We start from the raw sequence: 21,062 nt of genomic DNA, 5'->3' as shown, positions 1-21,062 counted from the left end.
CTCGTTGCTTACACAACTGTCTTATCGAACGGTATAAAATGACACGAAGCTCCAACGTGTGCTATCGTTTCAGCCCTTTTGGACAAAATTCATTCAGACCTTTTATACGATAGTCGGATTCGGATATATGGCGTGTCATATTCTCTTCGCAAAAACCTGAAAAACCCTTTGCCACCCTTAGGAATTTTTGGCGTAATGAAAGCATTACAGTTTTGCGGCTTACTTTGGGTTGGGTCCAGATCCCGCGCAAAACGATCGCTCGACAAGTCTGGGGCAGAGAGAGTGGAGCAAAGCGTTTTGGAATCAGTGAAAGAGAGTTGCTGACGTTGAGCAGATTGGTTCGAGAACAGAAAAGATGTTTCCTTCGCATTTGTCTGTTAATGATCTGGGAGTGTTTGCGGTGGTGATGGTGTTTGGGCTGATAGTCGTGCTTCTGTTCATGTTTGACTTCGTAAGTGAGCTTTGATAAACAAATTTTGTGTTTTACGGGACGGTGTAGCGCGCATGCATGTAACAATCGATCATCTTGATCAGGAAATACCGCGTTTTAATACTCATTAATTTACATATGAGATTTACAAAACTAGTTTCTTTTAAGACCTCGTCATTTGATCGCCATACGTTGTTAGGAATAAAAATATCTCGTCGTGTCATTGCTGCACAAATGATTCAACGTAACCTAGGAATTTTGCGAGGTTCATACTAAATGTAGCTTAATTAACAAATCCATTATGACTAGTGTAAACGCGTCGCATGACCCAGTCGAAATTACCCATGGTTTTCCCAAGTGACCCTACCCAGTTCAGTTTTCAACATTTGTCTTTTACATTCGTACATGTATGATTGTCATCCCCAAGAATAGGACTGCAGTGGCAGATCTAGGGGAGGGGCTGGGGAGCCCGCCGCCCTTATATTGGGTAAAAAAAAATCGCGGAAGGAAGAAAAGCTGGCAGGCGGGCAGGGCAAGCAAACACCCCCCTCCCCTCCCTCCTTATCTCAAGGTCTGGATCCGTCACTGGACTGGATGTTTTCAACAGACAAGCAAGCATTCGAAACGCCAGCAGGGCTTTGAAGCCTCAGTGTACTTTTGGCTTTTCCGTAGTTATAAACCATCAAACATTTTTTATCACATGGGACTGGTATTCGTCTAAATGTGTCATGTGACAATCTCGTTCCCAGAGCCCACATGTCTTTTGGTCAGGTGCTGACCAAAAGACACGTGGGCTCTGGGAACGAGATTAGTCATGTGACTGAATATATATACCCCAGCTAAAACTGGGGAATATCCAAGTGATATTCCTCAGTTTTCAAAAGATTTTGTGTATTGCAAAAAAATAGTTGAAAGGTTATTAATGTCACAGTGGTACGTACTGTTCAAGGTTATGAGCGAGGGAAAATATCTAAGCTTATTTTTACAACAATTGTAAGTTATTGTTTAAATTATTGTCCTTATACATCATATCTTCCTCACAGTTCAAAGTTTCCACTGAGCTTCACTCTCAGAAAACAAGAATTGAATATTCCTGAATGAGCACGAGAGCATGCCTTTGTGCCATATTGGAGGTCTTACATGTATATACCACTGAAATGCTGCCAACACCCAGGGCAGATTATACCCTGAACAATAATTACTATTATTAATTGTTATTCCGTCAGTCAGTCAATTGAGCTGTGAGGCGATTTTTAGGAGGTGTAGCTGCTGGTCTTACTGTTCTAACTCTACATCAGGAAGAACGTAAATTGCAAATGCCATCTCAAATATTGTGGACAGCTCATGAGTTACTTTAAAATCAAATCAGGTTCTCTTCATCTTTTATAGAGGGGTGTATCAAAAGGACCGTCAATCCCAGGAGAAGAACCATCAGATCCAGAGTAAGTCAGGCTTTGGTACTGAGCTTGGTGACTTTTTAGTGTTAGTGTTGTGTTCTGATTTCCATGCAGTATTGAAATGCTACTCCCTAATTTACTCCTAAGTTTACCTATGGCACTAGTTTTGACAAAAAAAATTGAGAACTTTGCATACCAGAAATCCTTGAATTTGCCCCCCCCCCCCCTCGAGTAAGCACCCCTGTCAAATAAGCGCCCCTCCTATCAGCCAAAATTTAAAATAAGTGCCCCCCCTCAAATGAGCACCTCCCTCCCCTCCCCCGATCTTGTGGACGAGTAATAAGACAACAAAGGATGTAAAGTTTTCGTTGTGTAGTATTAGATTTGTACATTTTTTCAGTTTGTGACCACGTTAGGTTTGTAAAAAAGTTACAAGTGCTAACGGTGCCACAATTAATATTTTAAACTTTAGGATCAGCTTTTTATGTTATTAAACAGCTTATGTTGCTGTTCATGTGCAGATGATGTATTAAAAAATGATCATGTCAGGCCACAATTTGGGAAAAATTTAACAAGCGCCCCCTCGATTGAACACCCCCCTTGAATAAGCGCCCTCCGTCTTCTCCTAATTTTGAAAGAAGCGCCTCGGGCATTTATTCGGGGACTGCAGGGCTGACACAGATCAAGAAATGGTCAGGAAAAGAAAAATTTGTCAAGGTCAGGGAAAAGTCAAGGAATGCTTTTTTGATTCATGAAAATTGACATTTTGAAGAAAAGTCAGGGAAAAATTGAAATAAAAATTTAACACGGCTGATTTAATACCATTGAAGGTCGGAAGAAAACATTTTGGGTCATTGTGAGCTCCACGATATTTTTCCCTAAATGAAGAAGGAAAATTTGTTGAAAACATATCAGAGTGGAAAGGACAGTTCTAAGTTGAGACTAGAAGCTGCTACTTTATCTGAAATTTTGTATTTGTTTGGTCAGGGAAAATTGATTTTTACCACAATTGCTACTAATCTTGCAATCTGAATGGCTAATTTGCCGTTGCCAATAAGAGTCCAGACAACACTGCTCACGTCAATGTGTCATGCAATGCCTATTTCAGCTTGCACACTGAAAAAAACATTTTCTTTGATGTCAATATTGTGGTAAAAAACAAATCGAAATGTGGTTTAGCGTGGTCTGTACTCTTATTGACAACAATATGCGTCATCACAGTGGTCAAAATGTTGTGGACTCACGAGGTGCAGCACAACAAATTTTGACCACTGTGATGACGCGTATTATTGTCGATGAGAGTACAGACCATGCTAAACCACATTCGATTTGTTAATTTTATCAGGGAGAAGTCAAGGAATTTTGAAAGGTAATGTCTGTGGCAACCATGCATTAGAAATTCTGAGGGCTTAGCCTAAGACTAAAGTAGAATTGCACGAGGTGTGGGGTATGATCCAAAAAACGTTGGTGATGATTTTTCGGAAACAACACAAATTAAAGCAGATTGTTTTAAACTTATCATTTCAGGATGGGAAATCTTGGTGACATGGGAAAAGCAGGAAGTCTCCATGAGTATTTGATGTTACTTCATGAGAAGTATGGGACCATAGCAGGTTTCTGGTGGGGCAAGAAATACGTTGTCAGTTTGGCATCACCAGAATATTGGAAAGAAGTACAACCTCTGTTTGATAGACCTCGTAAGTAAGAATTCAAAGCGAATTACCAAACTAAGCAGTCAAGCAACTCTATGAAGCACAGGGGTTTCATTAAGGCCTGGGCACCGGGCAAATTAACCAGCTGTCAGAGGATGATTTTGCCTACCTGGTTTAAACAGCTGGAGGAAAATGTGACCTTCCTATAAAGAAATTTGGTTTAAAACATTTTGCTCACTGTGAAAACCAATTTCCCTCCTGCTGAAAATGTTAATGAACCCGTATTAGAAACGCGTTAATTAATTGTTGGTGGTCAACATTAAATATTTGGATAAATGAAAATTTTATACATGTTCTCAGTTTAACATATATGACTGAAATTAACTAGCATAATGTAAGAATTAAAAATAAAACACCCTTTATGATTTCCATGGCTTCAAAGTCTGTAAAATTGTAACAAAAATGTGCAAGACTTTGTAAAACAAGAAAACTTGATAAACAGACTATTATGAAATCAAGTTAGTAATATTTTGATGCATAGCTTATCTCCAGTTTGATTATCTCAACTAATCTGGGTGCAAAGTGGGGGATTTTGAAAATTCGAGATGTTTACAAGAGGCAGTTTTAAGAGCTGCACGCACAGTACAATTTAGGTGTTTCATTTTATTAAATTATATATATTTGTAAAACTGGCTGCGGGCCTTTTTTAATGATCCAGTTACTTCAGGAAGCCAGGCCCCCCTCTCTCTTATTTAAATATTGTAAATATCTGTAATATTGTAAATAGGGCCAGATGGGGGAAATGAAATTGCTTGTTGTTGTGGTTGTCAATCACATGTTTAAGAATTTAAGTACAGCTGGAATTTGTCAGATGGGTGACTTGTTGTTCAAACACTTTGCTGTCTACCTTTTGACAGCGGATTTGTTCAAACTGTTTGAGCCTCTTATCGGAAAGAAGAGCATTCAGTATGCCAATGGTCCAGAGGGAAGAAAGAGACGTCAGCTGATGGATAGAAGCTTTAGTCACGAGGCTGTGAAAGACTACTATGAACACTTTGTCAAGGTGAATGCATTGGAATGCACGATAAGTGCTGGTTGTGAAGTACTCTGCGGGGGGCTGGGGGGAGGGGGGCGGAATTCCCATTTGATAGGTCGGGGATGCTGGTCCTCTCACTAATGGGTATAAATTACAGATTTTGGTCTCACGTAGGGTTTGCAGGATGAAAGGCCACTATTTTTAGCAGTCAAAGTAGTTTTAGGTGCACTCTTTTAGGGTTCAAATAAAGCTTGAACCAGGCCCAAGTTGGTCTCCATTAGGGATTCAATTCAAATTTTCCAACCAGCATCCCTGACCTTTTCATATGGGGTCCCCCCACCACAGGATGAAGTACGACGGTCATGTCAGTCTTGAACATTAATTGTCAAGTTAACAATATTGAAAGTACATTTTTCAAAGAATGTCCCTTATAATCCACCTTTATGTACAATTTTTCAAATGCAATGTAACAGTTGTAACAACCCACACTTAACCTGGCATTTTGCCCAGTTCAAGGGGTACAGCATTTTTTTTTTAGAAGGGGAGGGATGGAATCAATCAGACTTGATTTTAGGTAGCTGCAGTACTGCAACATTTCTTGAGACAAGACAAGACAATGCAGGGATACATACCTGTAGCACTCAGCACTCAGGATTTGAAAATGGTTTCTGGAAAGTACTCTTCCTCAGAGAAATGTAAGCATGTCATGATCTCTTTATTAGAGGGCAATCAGACTCCGTAGACTTAGACAAGGCACTCTCTTTGCAAGTGCACACCTGTCCCAATGTTTCTGTGCTTTGGTTGGGCTCTGGGAAAAATTTGAAACCTTTTACTTGAGGCCATTCTTCTGTCTTCTAAAACTGCGCTACCAATGTAGGTGTGACTTTCATTATGAAATACCACTCCAGTGAGTAAACTTTAAATATTTCCAAGTAGTAAGTAGCATTCTTCCATTCTTGACTCTATAAACAGGTTGCCAAAGAAACAGCTGATAATTTTGCCAAGTGCAGTCCTGAAGAACACATTCCTCTCATGAAATCTATGATAACCATGGCAGTGAAAGCCATAGCAGTTGCAGGAATGGGGCGCATCTTTATGGATGAAAAAGAAATTGACAAGTTGTCAACAATGTATCATGAGGTAAGATTTCCAATAGATTGACTACCTTAATTTTGTGTTGCAATAGAAAGATCTTTGCAGACATTGCATCGTTTACATTTTTCCTCATTAACATATGACTTCGCATAGAGAAGCTAAGGCATCTTAAACTAGGTATGAATTGACTTCAAGTATTTAAACAGCTTGCGAAACTTACTAATTATTGGTGAAATGTTTGCCTCTTTAGTTGTAGTATTCCTGGAGAAATAGGTTTTCAAAAACTGCAAAACGTTTGGGTGGCAAGAGCACTAATAGGCTCATACATTCTTTGTAAAATTTTGAGTTTTTAAACCCACCTTGGGCTCAATGCATTCAATGCATCGGGCTCAGATTCCTTAGGACAGTTAATCATGCTATGCCGTTTCAATATTGAGAACCAATGTTTTTGTAGCTCCATCAGAAACTGTATCGCTCATCCTAATGAGGCAAATATTGTAAACAAAGATTTGCCTATAAGAAAACCATACCCATCCCAATGAAAGGCCATTGCAAATTCCAAGGAGATGGGATGTTTCAAAAGTTAAACATTTTAAAGGAAGTTGGGGTGATGAATAATGGTAAACCTCAAGACTTGCCAAGACACTAAGAACCTTGGTTGATAGTCTGAGACTACACATACTTTAAGACCCAAAGATGATTGAAACATAGAAATACAGTGGAACCTGTGTTAAGCAGACCCCATAGTGCATGGGGACATAGATGGACATATTTCAGTATTTTTTGGTGATAATTTTCTAAATTCTCATGTAACATGGACAATTTATTTATTTTGTTTCTTTTTTTGTTTCTTATTTACTGACTGACTGACTTACTTACTTAGTAAGCGCAGACCCTCTGTTAAGTGGACACCAGATGGTCCCTAAATTTTCTTCCCATAGTTACTGTAAAATACATGTAAACCTGCGCTCAGCAGACACCTCTGGATGCAGATACCACTATAAAGCATTTTGCTGCATAAAACATTCATTTGACAAAACCTGCAATAAGCAGGTACTTCAAAAGCCTGTTAATCCAAAATCAATCTTCTGTGCACTGAGGGCAAGAATTTGTTCTCAGTGGAACAACACATTTTAAAATGTTTTACAATTTGATTATCTGGGATTATCAAAAAAATTATGATAATTTGATACATGTAGTTTCATAATCTGAGCCTCCAGTTTGGAGTTAAGCTAATTAAATTAAAAGATGAAGAAGCATCTGTAAAAAGTTAATCTCAATCTGTCAAAGTAAATAATTCACAAAACCAGTGAGAACATGAGCTATGCACAACTCTCATCTTACACTTTTATCCGCTCTGTCAGCACAGCTGATATTTTCTGAATATTTTACTTCACATTGGAAGTATAGATAGGTCTTAAGCTTTTTTTATTCAGCAGTCTTGGTTAAAATTTGGAAACTGGACTATTTGATTCAACTGAACTTTCACATTGGGTTGCTGTGGATACAGCTGTAAGTGTTCAGTTTTGATGTGTTTATTGTGCTGAGGCTTTTAAATATTTCTTTCCTCTTTAGGCTTGGGAGGAGATGGAAGCTCGACTGACTGGTCCCCCTCCTGAAGCAGATAGTGAAAGAGAAAAAAATTTCCAAAAAGGTACATATAATGGATTGTTAATCAAAACATGAATGGCCCATTTATACAAGACACAAGTTATCTGGTGCTGATTTAACAAGATTTGTCAGCCTCGGTGATGATTTATTAGACTTTAGCTCAGCGATGTATTCAATTTTACTCTGAAGACTTCATCTTTTAGAGAGTAAAGACTTTTACTACCTGATGGATTTGGCAGAAGCTTTTAAAATCTTTCAGCTTTGTTTTATTCATCAATTGTGCACCTTATCAATCATTTTAATATAGATAGGATCCTGCACCTGCTCTGATTGGTCAAAAACCCATGTTTTATCAGAGTGTAATACACGGGTAAGGCTTCTTTATTTGTTAAATAAATGAACTCAAAGATGAAAATCAGTCGGCATTTTACAGAATCGTTGGGTTTGCCAGCAAATGTATACTTGCTTGTGCCTCCCTCCCAACCCATTGATTTCTTTGCATCCCCCCCCCCCCCCAATTCTGGCATGACCAGACTGACTGAGTTACTCAAAAGAGAATGTTTAATTTTTTCTTTTTAGCAAGAGCAGGTCTTCATGGTCTTGTCAAGGATCTAATCAAGCGGAGACGACAGGATGATGATAAAGCTGAAAAGCTGTTCATAGATTCCATACTAGATTGCGATTTCATGGATGAAGAGGAGGTTTGGTAGCACTTTTCTTGTCGTAAATGACATCTAACTGACATCTTCAGCCAATAGGTTGCATTGGATTGTCTATATTCCAGGACAAAACAGAATAAAATAATGAAATCATCCTACAATGTAGTGTTCATTTGATTGAATCACTACCGATATTCCAATTCCAGAATACCAGAAAGTATTCCACGCATTTTGTTATAGGAAGCAGAATACTTGGAATTATTATACATTGAACTCACTATCTCTTTTCTGATTGGCCAAAAGCGTACAGTGAATTTTTGAAATTAGCGCCTGTGACATCATCTAGCTGCAGATTATACAATAATCATGTCAAGGACACTCGAAGTCATGGGTAATCATGTCATTGTATGACTGTGGGTCATCACGTCAAGTTTGCGCCCTTTGTATTGCTTACCATCAGTGAAGAAGCAAAAACATGACTTGTATAATAAGACAATTATTAGATTCAGTTTTTGTGATATCCAGAATAATCAAGGTCTCGGTAAGGGTTATCAGCCTTGGCCTTCGGCTTCTGCCGATAACCCCTACCTCGACTTGATTATTCTGGATATCACAAAAACCTCATCCAATGATTGTTTATAATTCAGAGTAATGACATCACTGTGCATTAGCTCATTGCAAAGGAAACGGGTTTTCTACACAAATGTCCAAAATCCTAAAGTTGACGAGAGTATAAAAGAGGTGCTATTCTCTTGTCCTTCTATGAGCAAATGAAGTAGCTGTTTACAAAACATAACTCAGCAAATGCACAGCTTGGATTATTTACAAACCAAATAATCGTTTTACTGACCTGAGAAAAGAATGTCTATTCTGAATATTCCAGGACATATCTCTAGTCTGGAATGAGGTCAATCAAATGTACTCTTATCTAGTTTACATTGTGAGTTTTTTGTTAGGATGCTGTACATGTAGGACTCCTGGTCAGCAGTATAGGTTTGATTGGTTTAAATAGGTTTAAATGCAATTGAAATAAAGTGTGTTTGTAAGTGTGTGATTGCATGCTGAAACCAGGATAAGCTCTTGCCTGATGGGCCACTTGGCTTATATGCAGACTTAGCCTTTATTGGTAAAGTGCTTTTTTTATTTAAATAGATTTGTGACGATGTCATATCTTTCCTTATTGGAGGGTTCCATACAACTGGAAACAGTGAGTAAATCTTTGCAAATGTTGTGTTGTAGAATTGATTAGTTTAGGAGTCCTTACTTTGGAACAAATCAAGTAATATAATTCTAGTTTTAGAATTCAAGTCGGGAAGAGGAACTTTTATTTTATTTTCAGTTCAAGTTGTATTCTTTTGTAACAATACTTTTGAACTTAATTTGTTTTTGGCATTCCTTAGTATTGCTGGGTTTTACAAACAGATCAGTCTTTTAATTGAATCATAGTGGAAGAACAAAATTTAGTATGTGAGTCACAGTCAATCAGGAAACTGGCTGAAGTCATGCAGCAAATGTTGTAATAATGTGTGAGTTGGAATGTGGCTTGCAGGCCAGCAGTTGGTTTGCGCTTTAATGACCAGAAGAAGAGTAAAATAGCTGACTATAATCTTGTGCAATGTATTAATTAATCTTAAGTTTTTAATTTCTTTCAGTGATGACATGGTGTTTGTACTACCTGACAAAACATCCTGAGGTTCAGGAGAAAGTTTTTGACGAACTGGACAAAGTTTTGGGAGATGAAGACATCAAACCACAAGTAGTCTCGGAACTCACGTGAGTCTACCTCATCATCATCATCATCATCATTATCATTCTCCTCCACCTCCTCCTGCTCTGCCCACCACATCATAAATATCATCTGCCGTCGTCACTGTCGTCATAATATCTTTATCAAATACAAAGTCTGTGGATGAAACTGTTTTATGAGGCCATCCAACAGAAAGATACTGAACATAACTTTGTCATGTGGCATTGTTTGTTTCTATCATCATTATTTTGCGATTAAAAATGTGGATCTCTTTCTTTATTTTGAATTAATTTTGTAAGGGCTTATTTGAACTTTTGTCATATCCGTTCAGGTACACTCGTCAAGTGATAAATGAGACATTACGTGCCTCAGTGGTGGCTCCATGGGGTGCACGAGTTTACGAGTATGACCTTCAGGTCGATGAATTTGTTATTCCTAAAGAGGTATGTTCAGTGTTCTACCCTGGTATACTCTTCAAACTGGTCACATGGACCATTGACTAGGAATGAGAAGTATTATAATCATTATTGTTCCTGAGTCCTGACCACTTATCTGAGACGACAGAGAAAGCAATAATCCCAGAAAGGCAAATGTAGTGGGTCTGTTAGCAGCTCTCACAAGTCACAAGGTCTCACATGAATGACTTGATACCCTTTCACGTGCACCAAATCTGATATCTGATAGCTTAGTTTGGTGCAACACAGTACTAGCTGTTTGTCTGTGCACATTGCAGTCCTATGATGGTGGACACAATCCACCGTAGGAAAAAAGATGGTGGCTGTACATTTTACCACAATACCTTGCAACCCTAACACAGCCTATAAGTTACAAAGAAAGCCAAATTTTTACAATGTTTGTCCTTGTACTAAGGACATTGTGTATGCTAGGTTTGAAGATTCTATAGCTCTTCTGTGCGTTTTTATGAACGTTGTTAAGGTTTTCGTGCGCTAAGAACGATGGGTAAATGTACCAGTCGCCATCTTTTTTCCTACGGAGGATTGCTTAAAATCTATGGCAAGAGAGTTTTTCAGTACTTGTAGTCAGGAGATGACTTCGTAAGTTGGTAGTTTCTTCCTGACTGTATTTAAGATCATACTGCAAGTAATGTCTTAAAAAACAGTCAGTGACAAACCCACTAATTAACTTACAGTTTGGAAGGTTAGTAGATTTTATCTTCCCTCCCCCTCTGGGCTTCTAGCAACCTTTTTTGCACAAAATGGATGGCAGAGGGCTCCTGCATCAGTTTTTCTGACCTTCAAAATTCACTTTACAGCCTTTCCAACTAAGTTTGATTGGGTTGTGCCTTTCTTCGTGCATTGCAGGCTTATTGCTATGTCACAGTTTGCGCATCTTGAAAAGTTTAGCCTAAATTTTTCAAGTTCGTCATTTGGGATTATCTCTTTAGTGGTTTTCTATCTAAGTAAACCACTGCAGACCTTTCCCGCTTTCCAACAGACAATGGCGCCAAGTCGAGGTCATCATTAAACCCTTTCGCTCCCAGTGGAGCATAGGTCCACGGAAACCATTGCTCGCCATCTTGGTCTGTTTTGGGCTATCCTTTCAAGCTGCCACCAGGTGTAGCCGAGGTCGAGGTCGAGGTCAGGGTGGACAAAAATACGGCAAATGTATGAAAATGTCCACCCCAACCTCGCTCTGGTGCCATTTTTTAAGCGCACTGAAGTGGAATGCAGGAAAGGTCTATTTTCAGGTTTCCTTCAATTTAAAGTTCATTTTGGACTTGGCCAAAATAACTCAGAATGCCGTGACCGAGCTTCTTTAAAACTGAAACTCTGCCTGTTTAAAAAGCAGAAAGCTAGACGAACAGATTGACTGTCTTTCTATCCGTTCAACATCGTCCCTGTTATGTAAGGTGACAATGAAGTGACTTCCTGAGAGAACAGTTATTACTGACCACTATGTATTGTATGTACTGTATGTGGCCACTGCAAAGCTGCATGTCACCATAGCACTTTTAAATCGGGAAAACATCACGAAAATTTCTCGAATTTTTGGACTAAATGGAAAGTACTCACTGTTTCCCTAAACGTTTCGTTGTTTGCATGCACATGCAACGTTTGTCATAGGTAAGAACAGGAGCTCCTGGAAAGAAATGTGTCTTTTTGTGAGACTTTCTTCTATAGCATTTCCTTCTTTCACAATGTAGTTTTGTTGTGAGGGATAATAAGATATTTATAACTTATTTAGTGCTGAGCTGGAGTTTTCACCTTTTAACATTCTTTTTTTTTATTTTAGACTCCAATTCTTTTGCCATTTGGAGTTGTTCTTCAGGACCCTAACTTGTGGCCAGAACCCAAGAGGTAACAGCGTCCCGATAGATCATTTGTTGACTGACCGACTGTGGGAGGGGAGGGGAGGGGAGGGGCCCATATGACTTTGACGCGGGGAGATCACAGTACAACTTATCGTGTTTAGATCTAAAATAACCACTTTTTAATGAGGGACGGGCTATTTAATTTTCTGATAAGGGTTAGAGTTTGGCAATTTTACCCGAAAAATTCCAGCACTGGAAAAATGGATGCAAAAATCATGCAGAACAAACCGAACGATAAATTCTCGATCTTGAAAACCTTTCTTCTTGTGGGATCTTGAAATGAAACTGTTTTTAAAGAAAATATTGTCATAAATTTGTGGTAAACCCTTGCCACAATTCAGGTGCAAAATCGTTTTTGCTGACAGAATTTTTTGGCATATATTTGAGTTTTGCGTAAATAGGGTCTAAAGATCTCTCGTGCTCTTTATAGACTTCTCACTTGCTAGCACGTTGTAACTGATTCAAATTCCTGTTGTAGGTTTGATCCTGATCGTTTCAGCCCTGAGAACATGAAACAGCTTCCAAGCCTTGCTTACCAGCCATTTGGCTTTGCCGGGAAGCGAAAGTGTCCTGCATGGCGATTCTCAATTGCTGAGGGACTGGTGTTCCTGTCCATTCTCATGAAACGATTCAAGTTTCATCTCGTAGAAGGACAGGAAGTGAAACCTGTCCATCGGCTGGTGACGTCACCAGCAGAGGAGATCTGGGTCACAGTGACTGAGAGATAAATGATCAGAGACGGACTTTGCAAGTGCCACTCGTTGAAATTGAAATGTCATTGTCGTCTTTACGCGCAGTCCACACTACGCTAGAGAAATTTGAAAACGGAGGTTTCGATCTGGTAACGCATCAAATGTTTTCCGTCCACACTACGCCGGAGAAATTAATAAAGGGAACAATTTCCGGTCATTTTGGATTTGTGTTTGATTAAAACTCAGGCAGAGAAATCATATGATTAGCGTGATGCCATCGTTTTGGAAAAGCTCCGTTTTTAAAATGTTTTCCCGCCACAATAAAGCGAAAATCCAACGTTATCAATACCCTCCGATTTGAAGATTTTCGAAAAGCTCCATTTTCGTAACGGGTTAGTGTGGAAGCTAAGTTGTAACAGTAGAAATAAAGCTGCCTTCAACGTTTTCCGGCGTGGTGTGGATGCTGCCTAATAATTATCCAAAATAAGTTTTAGTTAGTGGTAAAGTTTAGAGTGCGTGTCACATCATATCTTGTCTATCTTCAGCTGGATGTGAAAAAACCTTTTCTAAACACCACTGTGTAATGAAAAGTTCCAAACAACCATTAAAGTCGACTTTGGCGACTCAAAATAACAAGACTATAAAAACCAAACTATGTAATCTTAAACTAATATATTGTCGTAATGACTCAATTTGTCAATGTCGCCGTAGTATTTCCAAAAAAAATTGATTTAATGTTGAAAGATGTATGTGATTTACATGACGCGAGCAACCGGCGCTCAAAAAAAAAATATAGTTTTTCCGTCCAAAAAAGCAACATTATTTTAAAGTAAAACAATCCAAGCCTATAATTTTTATACTGGCTAGCAGGAATCTTGATGAGATAAAGTTTAATTTGCTTTAGAAATCTGATTTTAGTGCCAATTTAGAAGGTATTACTTAGCTGCTTGCGACACGAATTTTTTGGGGTAATTCTACTAATTGTAGGTTTGACTTACACAAAACTATTTATGATAAAAACTTGTCGTAGGCTTGTCGCGTGCGGTAAAGTTGCGTGGTCTAAATCAACCCGAAATTAAATTACAGTGCTCAATACAGCCTCTTAGTGGGTTTGGAATTATCTGAAATCTCGTGTCTAATACTCAGTATCATGCTAGTTATCGAATTGGTTTACAACCGCAACCTTTAGAATCTGATGACTTCAACAATACTGTGTAGCAGAACTGTAATGTTGCTTTTTTTACAAACCTGTAATCTGGAACAATTTAAACTTAATTTAGTGTTACAGTAGGTAGGATAGAATTTTAAATAAATGAATGCATCGATTATCCAGTTAAAAATGCATTGTTTTAATTATCTTGGTTTTTTTTTACTGCTCAATTTACAGTAAATAGCATATACGCAGGGTATCAGACCGTATGACCGTCCGCTGGTCAGGTGCTCAAACAACTAAGCTACATAGCACTCCTGGTGGGCCAGGTCATGTAAGTAGGCTCTACAGGGTCGAGCGTCGCGCTCAAATATCTCAGCTAAGGATCTTACGAGATCCGTATGACGGTCTGTTAACATACAGTCTGACGTGAATTCTATGAGTAAATACGCAAAATTTCTGCGCAAACTCGATCTATAGTCTTCTCGCTGTTTCTTCACACTCGTCTCTTTCAACTTCCTTATTTGTCTTCATCACCAGACGTATTTTGGATGCCTTCAAACACTATCGGCTCGTCTAAGAAAACCAGCAAAACATACATTAATAATATATACTGCGAGGACAAGGTGATCAAGAAAAAAACAATACACTAATAAACAAAAAAGTGTCTTTGCAACTGAAAACTGAAGCCGAAGACACTACAAGTTGAAGAACGATGGTTGAATTACGCACCTGTTCCAGCCATGACCGTTGTACCCTCTGTGGGGAATTCGTACGGCTTCATGTCCCCACCCTGGAGAGTGAGAAGTACTAAGGGCAAAACACTTTCATAGCCCAGAGCAATACACTGACCATCCCCCACGGGATATACCGCTGTCACCTACGAAAAAGAAATAACGATTATCTCTGGTTTCGATTTCGAATTTCCGCCCGTCGCATTCGGATTGAAATGCCGCGGTTTTACTTGTAATACTTCAGAAGAAAATCGCTACTTGAAAAATACGTCCAGCGAGATAATATAGACCCCACTCTCAAAAATGAACCGATGGGCTTATAAATTATTAGGATCCTGGAGGCAAGTTTACTCTTTCCATTATGAAGATCGAGTTGTTTTGTTATTTAATTCATTTCAGGATGCTCAGAGCCTTTTTTTAAATATGTTTAATAAGTTCCACCGCGCAGTACTCAGTTCTTTATTTTTCACAGCAAAATTACCTTGAAAATATAAGCCCGACCTCACATTCAATCCTATTGCCCAAAAATAAGCAGAGGCATCAGGGTAAAGCGACAAGATGTATTTCTTCCTACACCTCACCTGCCCTGAACAGGCCATTTCCAAGTTCGCTTATGATCTCTGTTTCAAAACGAGTCTTCGTGCAAAACCTTTTAGATGAAATGCGTTTAATTTGCATGAAAATGAACCTGTAGTGCGAACATATTTTCACATGAATTGTTCCGCACGATGACTCGCTTGACACATCATAGGGTTACCCAGCATTCATTTCGCCCGTACCCAAGGCCATTTATTCCTTGGCGCGCTTTGTTAAATAGAAACAAAAATTAATGCCACATCAGTTTAAGTCTTTGACCTTATCTGCCGTGAAGGTGGCTTTTTGAACGCCCGCTTTCATGTCCCACATGATCAGTGTCTTTTCCTCATACGACACCACCAAGTCCCCTTCTGACGCGATGACGTCAATTCGAAGATTGCTGAAATGGCTGCTGGGAAGGATATGAAGGGCGGTCCCTAAAAAGCGTGACAAAACATGAATAAGTTTGGTAAAAGAAACACATTACCGTGTCTAACCTTCAAAGATTGTCTGTGAGGGAGAACCAAGAAGATTCGTCTGATGTATTCGCCAAAAGGGGAACTTTCCGCGTTCCACACAGGCTGTCTGTTCGGAACCAAGGATTTAGCTAATAGCAAGCTATTAGTTAATTTCACAGGTTCAAGCAGAGCTCATCATCGGATGGAATTTCAATCAAAACAAAGGCTTGGGGTAACTTGTGATCATAGGCAGTCTATTTGCCCAGAGCTGGCCCTTGATAAAGCACTTCGTTACGTTTGGGATGATGATAGAGAAATGGGTAAAATTTAAAATTGACCCAAAATGCCAAGCTCTAGAAATCAAAATTTCAACGATTTTGGTGTTGCTCTGAACATAGATTTGCTATTTTAGCCCACGGCATTTTGGGACGATTTTGAATTTTCATCTCATCCCAACAACCCCATTTTACTACCATCATTGGGAAAGTAAAAACGGCGAACTTCTCAAACAGTACAGTTTTCAAACAGTACCATGGAAGGGGAACACGGTTTTGTTTTTCTATTCTGTCACTTTTTCTATTAAAGACTGCCTAATAGTTTATTGGAGAATCTTTCGTCGCCCTGTGTCACTTGGACCGAAGTCTAGTGCCATGCGTTAAGAATGAAACAGATTTAAATTTGTCCCTTGTAGTTGAGAACTTTCATAATGCAAAAGAAATCGAATGTTCTGGTCGTACCTTCTAAAATGTTCCAACAAACTATGTTTAGGTCCTTGTGGGCCGTCACCACGCGATTGTTGTTCATTACAGCCAAAGAAATGGCGTCCGTATCATTCGCATATCGCAAGTCATGCGCAAGCTTTCCTGAAACATAAAGACACAGGTTGTTTACACGGAGAAACCAGTTCGTCAACGGTTTGTGCAAAGAGGTAAGCAAAAATGCCTTATGGTAAGTCCCGTTCGGATTGTATATTTACCATTTACTCAAAAAACCTCAATTTACCAAAGAGACCAGGACGAGTTCGACCCGATCATAATTCCAAGATGGCGGTGAAGAATTGCAAATGGTAGGCACATTTTCCACTCGGATATTTCGGTTGGAAATTTTTGACTACCTTTCAAGACGTTTCGTTTATTTCGAAAATTGTCCGGTCGGTCGAGTCAAAATTGTCTCACCATTTACATTCTGACCGAAATTTTTTTGGGCAAATGGTTAACTACCGCATTCTCCTTACACGTCTCCATACACAACTTTAGTACTTTTTAAAGTACTCTTTAAGCTCTGATGTCAACACACAAATTGTCCTTACTAGAAGAATTTGATGAAATATTAACATTGTAAAACCTTATATCAACATTTAACCAATCTCTTTACATTTCGTACTGTACTAGTTGAGAGAAATTGTTAATGTATTATCCCTTGAAGTTCTGATGTCAAGTTCTCCTTACCGGTCTCAGTACATTTCGTACTGTACTGGATGGGAGAATTCACATGTTTCGCTTTCTTCCATCAAACAATAGTGTACTCACTGTTCTGCACATCCCACACGGTGGAGTGTCGGATCCAGTCGCTTTCCTTGGTCTTCCGTGTACTGGACACGAAATGCTTGCCATCTGGGGTGAGTTCCGCATGAGACATAGTCAGCCTCTCATACCCCTCCCTTTCGATGACAAAACATTGTTCTCTCGTCACCAGGTCCCACACAAACACCTGGGAACACGGCTCGTCTGTCCAGACAGCAATCGTTCCTTGTGAGTTCACGATAAATGAACGAAGACTGTGTTGAGGTTGGCTTGACCCTAGAACTGCCACCTGCTCTCCCGTTTCAATGTTGTAGAGCGTCAAATGTTTACGATCGTGAGAGTATGTTAGAACTTCTGTTCTTTTGTTGACGACGCAGATATCATCAATGCCTAAAAAGTCAAACGGTGGGATTTTTCCTTTGAGTACCGTTACAACTTTCCACGTTTGTAAGTCCACGATCGTCACGTTTTCTCCCACGCGAACAACAGCTCTTCTGCTGTCGATTATTTGAATGTAGCTTGTTGTAATACCGGTGACTTTGCGCACAGGTAAAACAGTGTACAAATCCCAAATGGTCACGCAGTGGTTGTCAATCCCCAGTCGGCCGACTGTCACCAGGTGTCGAGAGTTGCCTGGGATGGAATAAATGTTCACCAAAATCTCGGGCTTTTCTACTTGTCGGTGAACATCTTGTTGGGTTAGATCCCAGACCCTCACGATATTGTCGCCACCGGAAGTAAGAATCGCATCCCGGCCCACGGCAAAGGTCCTAGAAACGTAATTGGGATGTGGTAGAACATCTTTTCTCTCGCCACTTTCAAGATCAATTAGAGCAACTTTGTCGCGTTTTGGGAACACCAAGATGTTCTGAGTGGGGTCCAGGGAAGAGTGTCGAATCCAGTCGTCGATTTTGCACTTGTATGTCCGTAAAAGTTCGCCTTTACCGATGGAGTAAAGGTCGATTTTCATCTTTTTCGCAACAAGAACCTCATTCTCTGATTTCATTACTATTTGAGTGAGGTGAAGGAATTCTTCCTCGTCTTTCTCTTCAAAAACTACAAATGAATGAAGTATTTTGAAGTCGCTTAAGTCAATCACTTTCAAGGAATTTTCGTCTTCTTTTGAGTTACAGAGTACAATGTCGTTCCAGGAGGTTAGCAAGCTGTTCTGCCCTGCTCCACCGACCGGTTTGATGCTTGTTAAACTGTGCAAAGATTTCCCAGAGGTGGTTAACATCACATTCAAACTCTTTTCTTTGAGGAAGACCAGTTTGGATCCTTTGTTGCCGGCTAGCGTCAGTGGAGGATAGCTCTCAAAATACTTGGTTTCTACCCTGTGGTACGAAAAAAAAAAATCAAAACAAACAAATATAAAGCAACAAGCAGACATACCATGTGAAGTCCACCTGAGACGATGGTAAAAAGGACATGCTCTGTATTCAAGTTTCAGAGGGATATAAGAAAATCAGAAATTAAAATCAAATCAGAAAATTATGTATTCTTTTAACATAACTTCCAGGCATCCCAGCACAGACCTTAACTTCAAGTGAGCAACTTCCCCATCCTATTTCCTGAAATGTCGTGCGAAAAAACGAGCGAAATTCAAACGCGTCCAAAAGTTAGAGGTTTTTTAAATGTAGTACACTTTCGATGGCCTTTAGGCTCGAAACGAAAACATTGTGTACGTTTATCAAGCGGTATCAGGTGCCGCGAGTCCCTCATACCACTGCCGAACAATAAAAGATTACGACATCAAATGTCTCCAAAATGCAAAACGAGAAAAATAGCACAGTATAAAAGACCGACAATTACACTTAAATAAAGGGCACCTTTAGCTGAACTAAATATTTCTTACCTGTGAAGTATTTCACCAGTTTCAAATGAAATCACCACTATGCCTCGTTTAGACGAAGCCACGATGACCTCATCGTCACAACAACACATGATCATGCCAATCTCTTCTCCAGCTTCCGGCACGGTCAGCAATAAGGAGCCATCACTGATGTCCCACACTTTCACCACACCGTCTTCTGCACCTATAACAAAATGGCCGCAGTCAGGAGTCGACGTTCAATTCATCCAGCAGACACGAGAGAATTTTGGGACGCAAATCGCGGCCAATCAGAGACTACACGGATCTCTGAGGAACTACGTCATCAAAAATTTTTCAGGTCGAATCGACCAGACGAAGATTCGAGGGTGGAAGAGTTACGGCTGTTTCAAGTTTGTTTAAAGAGGAATCTTTGTTTACAATATTTGCCTCATTAGCATAAGCGAACAGTTTCTGATGGAGTTACAAAAACATTAGTTCTGAATATTGAAAGGGCACAGCACGATTTACTGTCCCTACCGATGTATTCACTACTTCTTGTGCGACGCCTATTTAAAGAAGGTATGAGCCCATTAGCCCTTTTGCTATCCAGAAATTCTGCAGTTTTTGAAAGCCAACTTCTCCTCGAATATCACACCCAGAGCCAAAAATTTCACCAATTACTAGTTAAGGTTCAGAAGCTCTTTAAATGTTTGTAGTCAATTCGTGTCTATTGCGATGCCTTCTCTGCGCAAAGTCTTATGTTAATGAGGAAAAATGTAAACAGTGGCGTCAGAAAAGTTTTTCGCCTATTCAGATCAAAGAAAAAACATAGCAACAACAGCTTTTAAACTGTAAGTGTTACCCAAACATTACCTGTAACAACGTATCTACCGTCACTGGTGGCAGCGAGTCCATGGACTGTGCTGGCCGAGTGTCCAACTAACGTTTGTATTAACTGTCCGCCAGGAGGGGTTAAAAAAGCTCTGGATGGGATCAGTGTGGGCTCTGGTGGCCTGCGAGAATCCTGGACAAGCTTGGAAAGTACCTGAAGTTAGAAAAGGTGACGGTTAGGCCAGGATTACAGCACATTTGGCGCCCACCAGTGAGAAAAGCGTTCAAGACCGCCCAAGTAACAGTTGGATAGCAGTAATTGGTTCATATCTTCATGTAAGGTGCTCCCAGGGAAGTGTTGTCTTCATATTCCGACAAGAATCCGTGTTTGCAGTCCGTGACTTTTCCCGCGCTTGTCACAGGTTAAACGATTTCCCGCGCTTTCCACAGGTTACATGCTTTCTAACGTTTGCTACCCGTAGAAGGGTTTCCCGCGCTTGCTGCAAGTGCTGAAAATTTCATTCCTCGTAAAACCGATACCAAATTATCAATGACGTTACTCTTGTTAATCTCAACAAACGAAATGTAATGAACTAACTAGTATCAAAACGTAAAGCAAAATCGCCCAACCGGAACCAAGCGAGGAAGACGCGACACCAGTTTGAATTTGTTTCAACAACGCATATATATACTTACTGGTGATAGGCTGGATGAAATAACGTGATAGGCATTCTTAACCTTACACTGTCAAAAAGAAAGTACAACAAAAATAAACAGTTTTAAGATTAAAACCAGTAACAGTACTAACAGAACACCAAGTCAAATGTTACGTTTTCGGCGATTTAAAGAATATTGTTGTCACAAGTTTCAACTTTAATCCTGAATTAACCAAATCTTACTTTGAAAAGCTGGGTCGAGGCATTTTAACAATGCCGTACAAGAAATAAGGGGGCAAAACCTGACTAAGGGAACAGAAAAAACATCAAAATGGTGCGAACCTCGTAAAGCCTCGCTACAAATTGCGCAGCGAGTTGTTTAGAGTCGCTCAAAATGGCGTCTTGGGCGAGCTGAAGCACTCCCCCAACAGCAGCAATGTCAGGGTCATTGACAACCTTCATGGCGGCATGGAAATTATCCAACACAGACCTGTGAACAAAAGCAACATTGTTAAAAAAATGTTCAAATGTTGTTGTTTATAGTGGTCAATGCGCTTAGCTCCACCTAGCTAGTTCACAGGCATGCCACTTAAACTGAAAGAAACAAATATATCAACTAAACATAATAGGGTTAAAAATCCCAACTGGCGGGAGGCAGACCAGTTTGTTA

At 39.7% G+C, this 21,062-nt stretch overlaps 2 protein-coding genes across 2 annotated transcripts in view; one reads left to right on the top strand and one right to left on the bottom strand.

Annotated features, from left to right (window-relative positions):
- Nucleotides 1–268: 268 nt before the first annotated feature.
- LOC110047946 (cytochrome P450 20A1-like) lies at nt 269–13,991 on the top strand. The gene is made up of 12 exons (XM_089284244.1): nt 269–451; nt 1,820–1,872; nt 3,355–3,524; nt 4,397–4,542; nt 5,488–5,655; nt 7,186–7,264; nt 7,801–7,922; nt 9,033–9,087; nt 9,533–9,653; nt 9,959–10,070; nt 11,881–11,945; nt 12,438–13,991. The coding sequence occupies exons 1-12, from the start codon at nt 356–358 to the stop codon at nt 12,685–12,687; spliced, it is 1,437 nt and encodes a 478-aa protein (XP_089140370.1). The 5' UTR covers nt 269–355; the 3' UTR covers nt 12,688–13,991.
- The window catches only part of LOC110047945 (NACHT and WD repeat domain-containing protein 2-like), a 33,023-nt gene continuing 25,937 nt past the window's right edge, over nt 13,977–21,062 (bottom strand). The window contains exons 16-24 of the mRNA XM_089284242.1: nt 20,735–20,882; nt 20,433–20,480; nt 19,779–19,950; nt 18,948–19,128; nt 17,099–18,426; nt 16,307–16,432; nt 15,391–15,548; nt 14,534–14,681; nt 13,977–14,377 (exon numbers count right to left, since the gene is read on the bottom strand). Coding sequence (XP_089140368.1) covers nt 14,322–14,377; nt 14,534–14,681; nt 15,391–15,548; nt 16,307–16,432; nt 17,099–18,426; nt 18,948–19,128; nt 19,779–19,950; nt 20,433–20,480; nt 20,735–20,882 — 2,365 coding nt within the window. The 3' untranslated portion in view covers nt 13,977–14,321. The remainder of the gene's footprint in view (nt 14,378–14,533; nt 14,682–15,390; nt 15,549–16,306; nt 16,433–17,098; nt 18,427–18,947; nt 19,129–19,778; nt 19,951–20,432; nt 20,481–20,734; nt 20,883–21,062) is intronic.

Source organism: Orbicella faveolata, unplaced genomic scaffold, assembly GCF_042242905.1.
Source record: "Orbicella faveolata isolate gen_17 unplaced genomic scaffold, um_ofav_v1 contig_13, whole genome shotgun sequence".
NCBI classification, from domain to species: Eukaryota; Metazoa; Cnidaria; class Anthozoa; order Scleractinia; family Merulinidae; genus Orbicella; species Orbicella faveolata.
This window is presented reverse-complemented; position numbering and strand designations above follow the sequence as displayed.

Excerpts from the sequence above, each read along its gene's own strand:
- LOC110047946 (XM_089284244.1), top strand. The coding sequence starts at position 356 with ATGTTTCCTTCGCATTTGTCTGTTAATGATCTGGGAGTGTTTGCGGTG. Across the intron at positions 452-1,819 it reads TTCTGTTCATGTTTGACTTC|AGGGGTGTATCAAAAGGACC; the intron begins GTAAGTGAGCTT and ends CATCTTTTATAG. Across the intron at positions 10,071-11,880 it reads AATTTGTTATTCCTAAAGAG|ACTCCAATTCTTTTGCCATT; the intron begins GTATGTTCAGTG and ends TTTTTATTTTAG.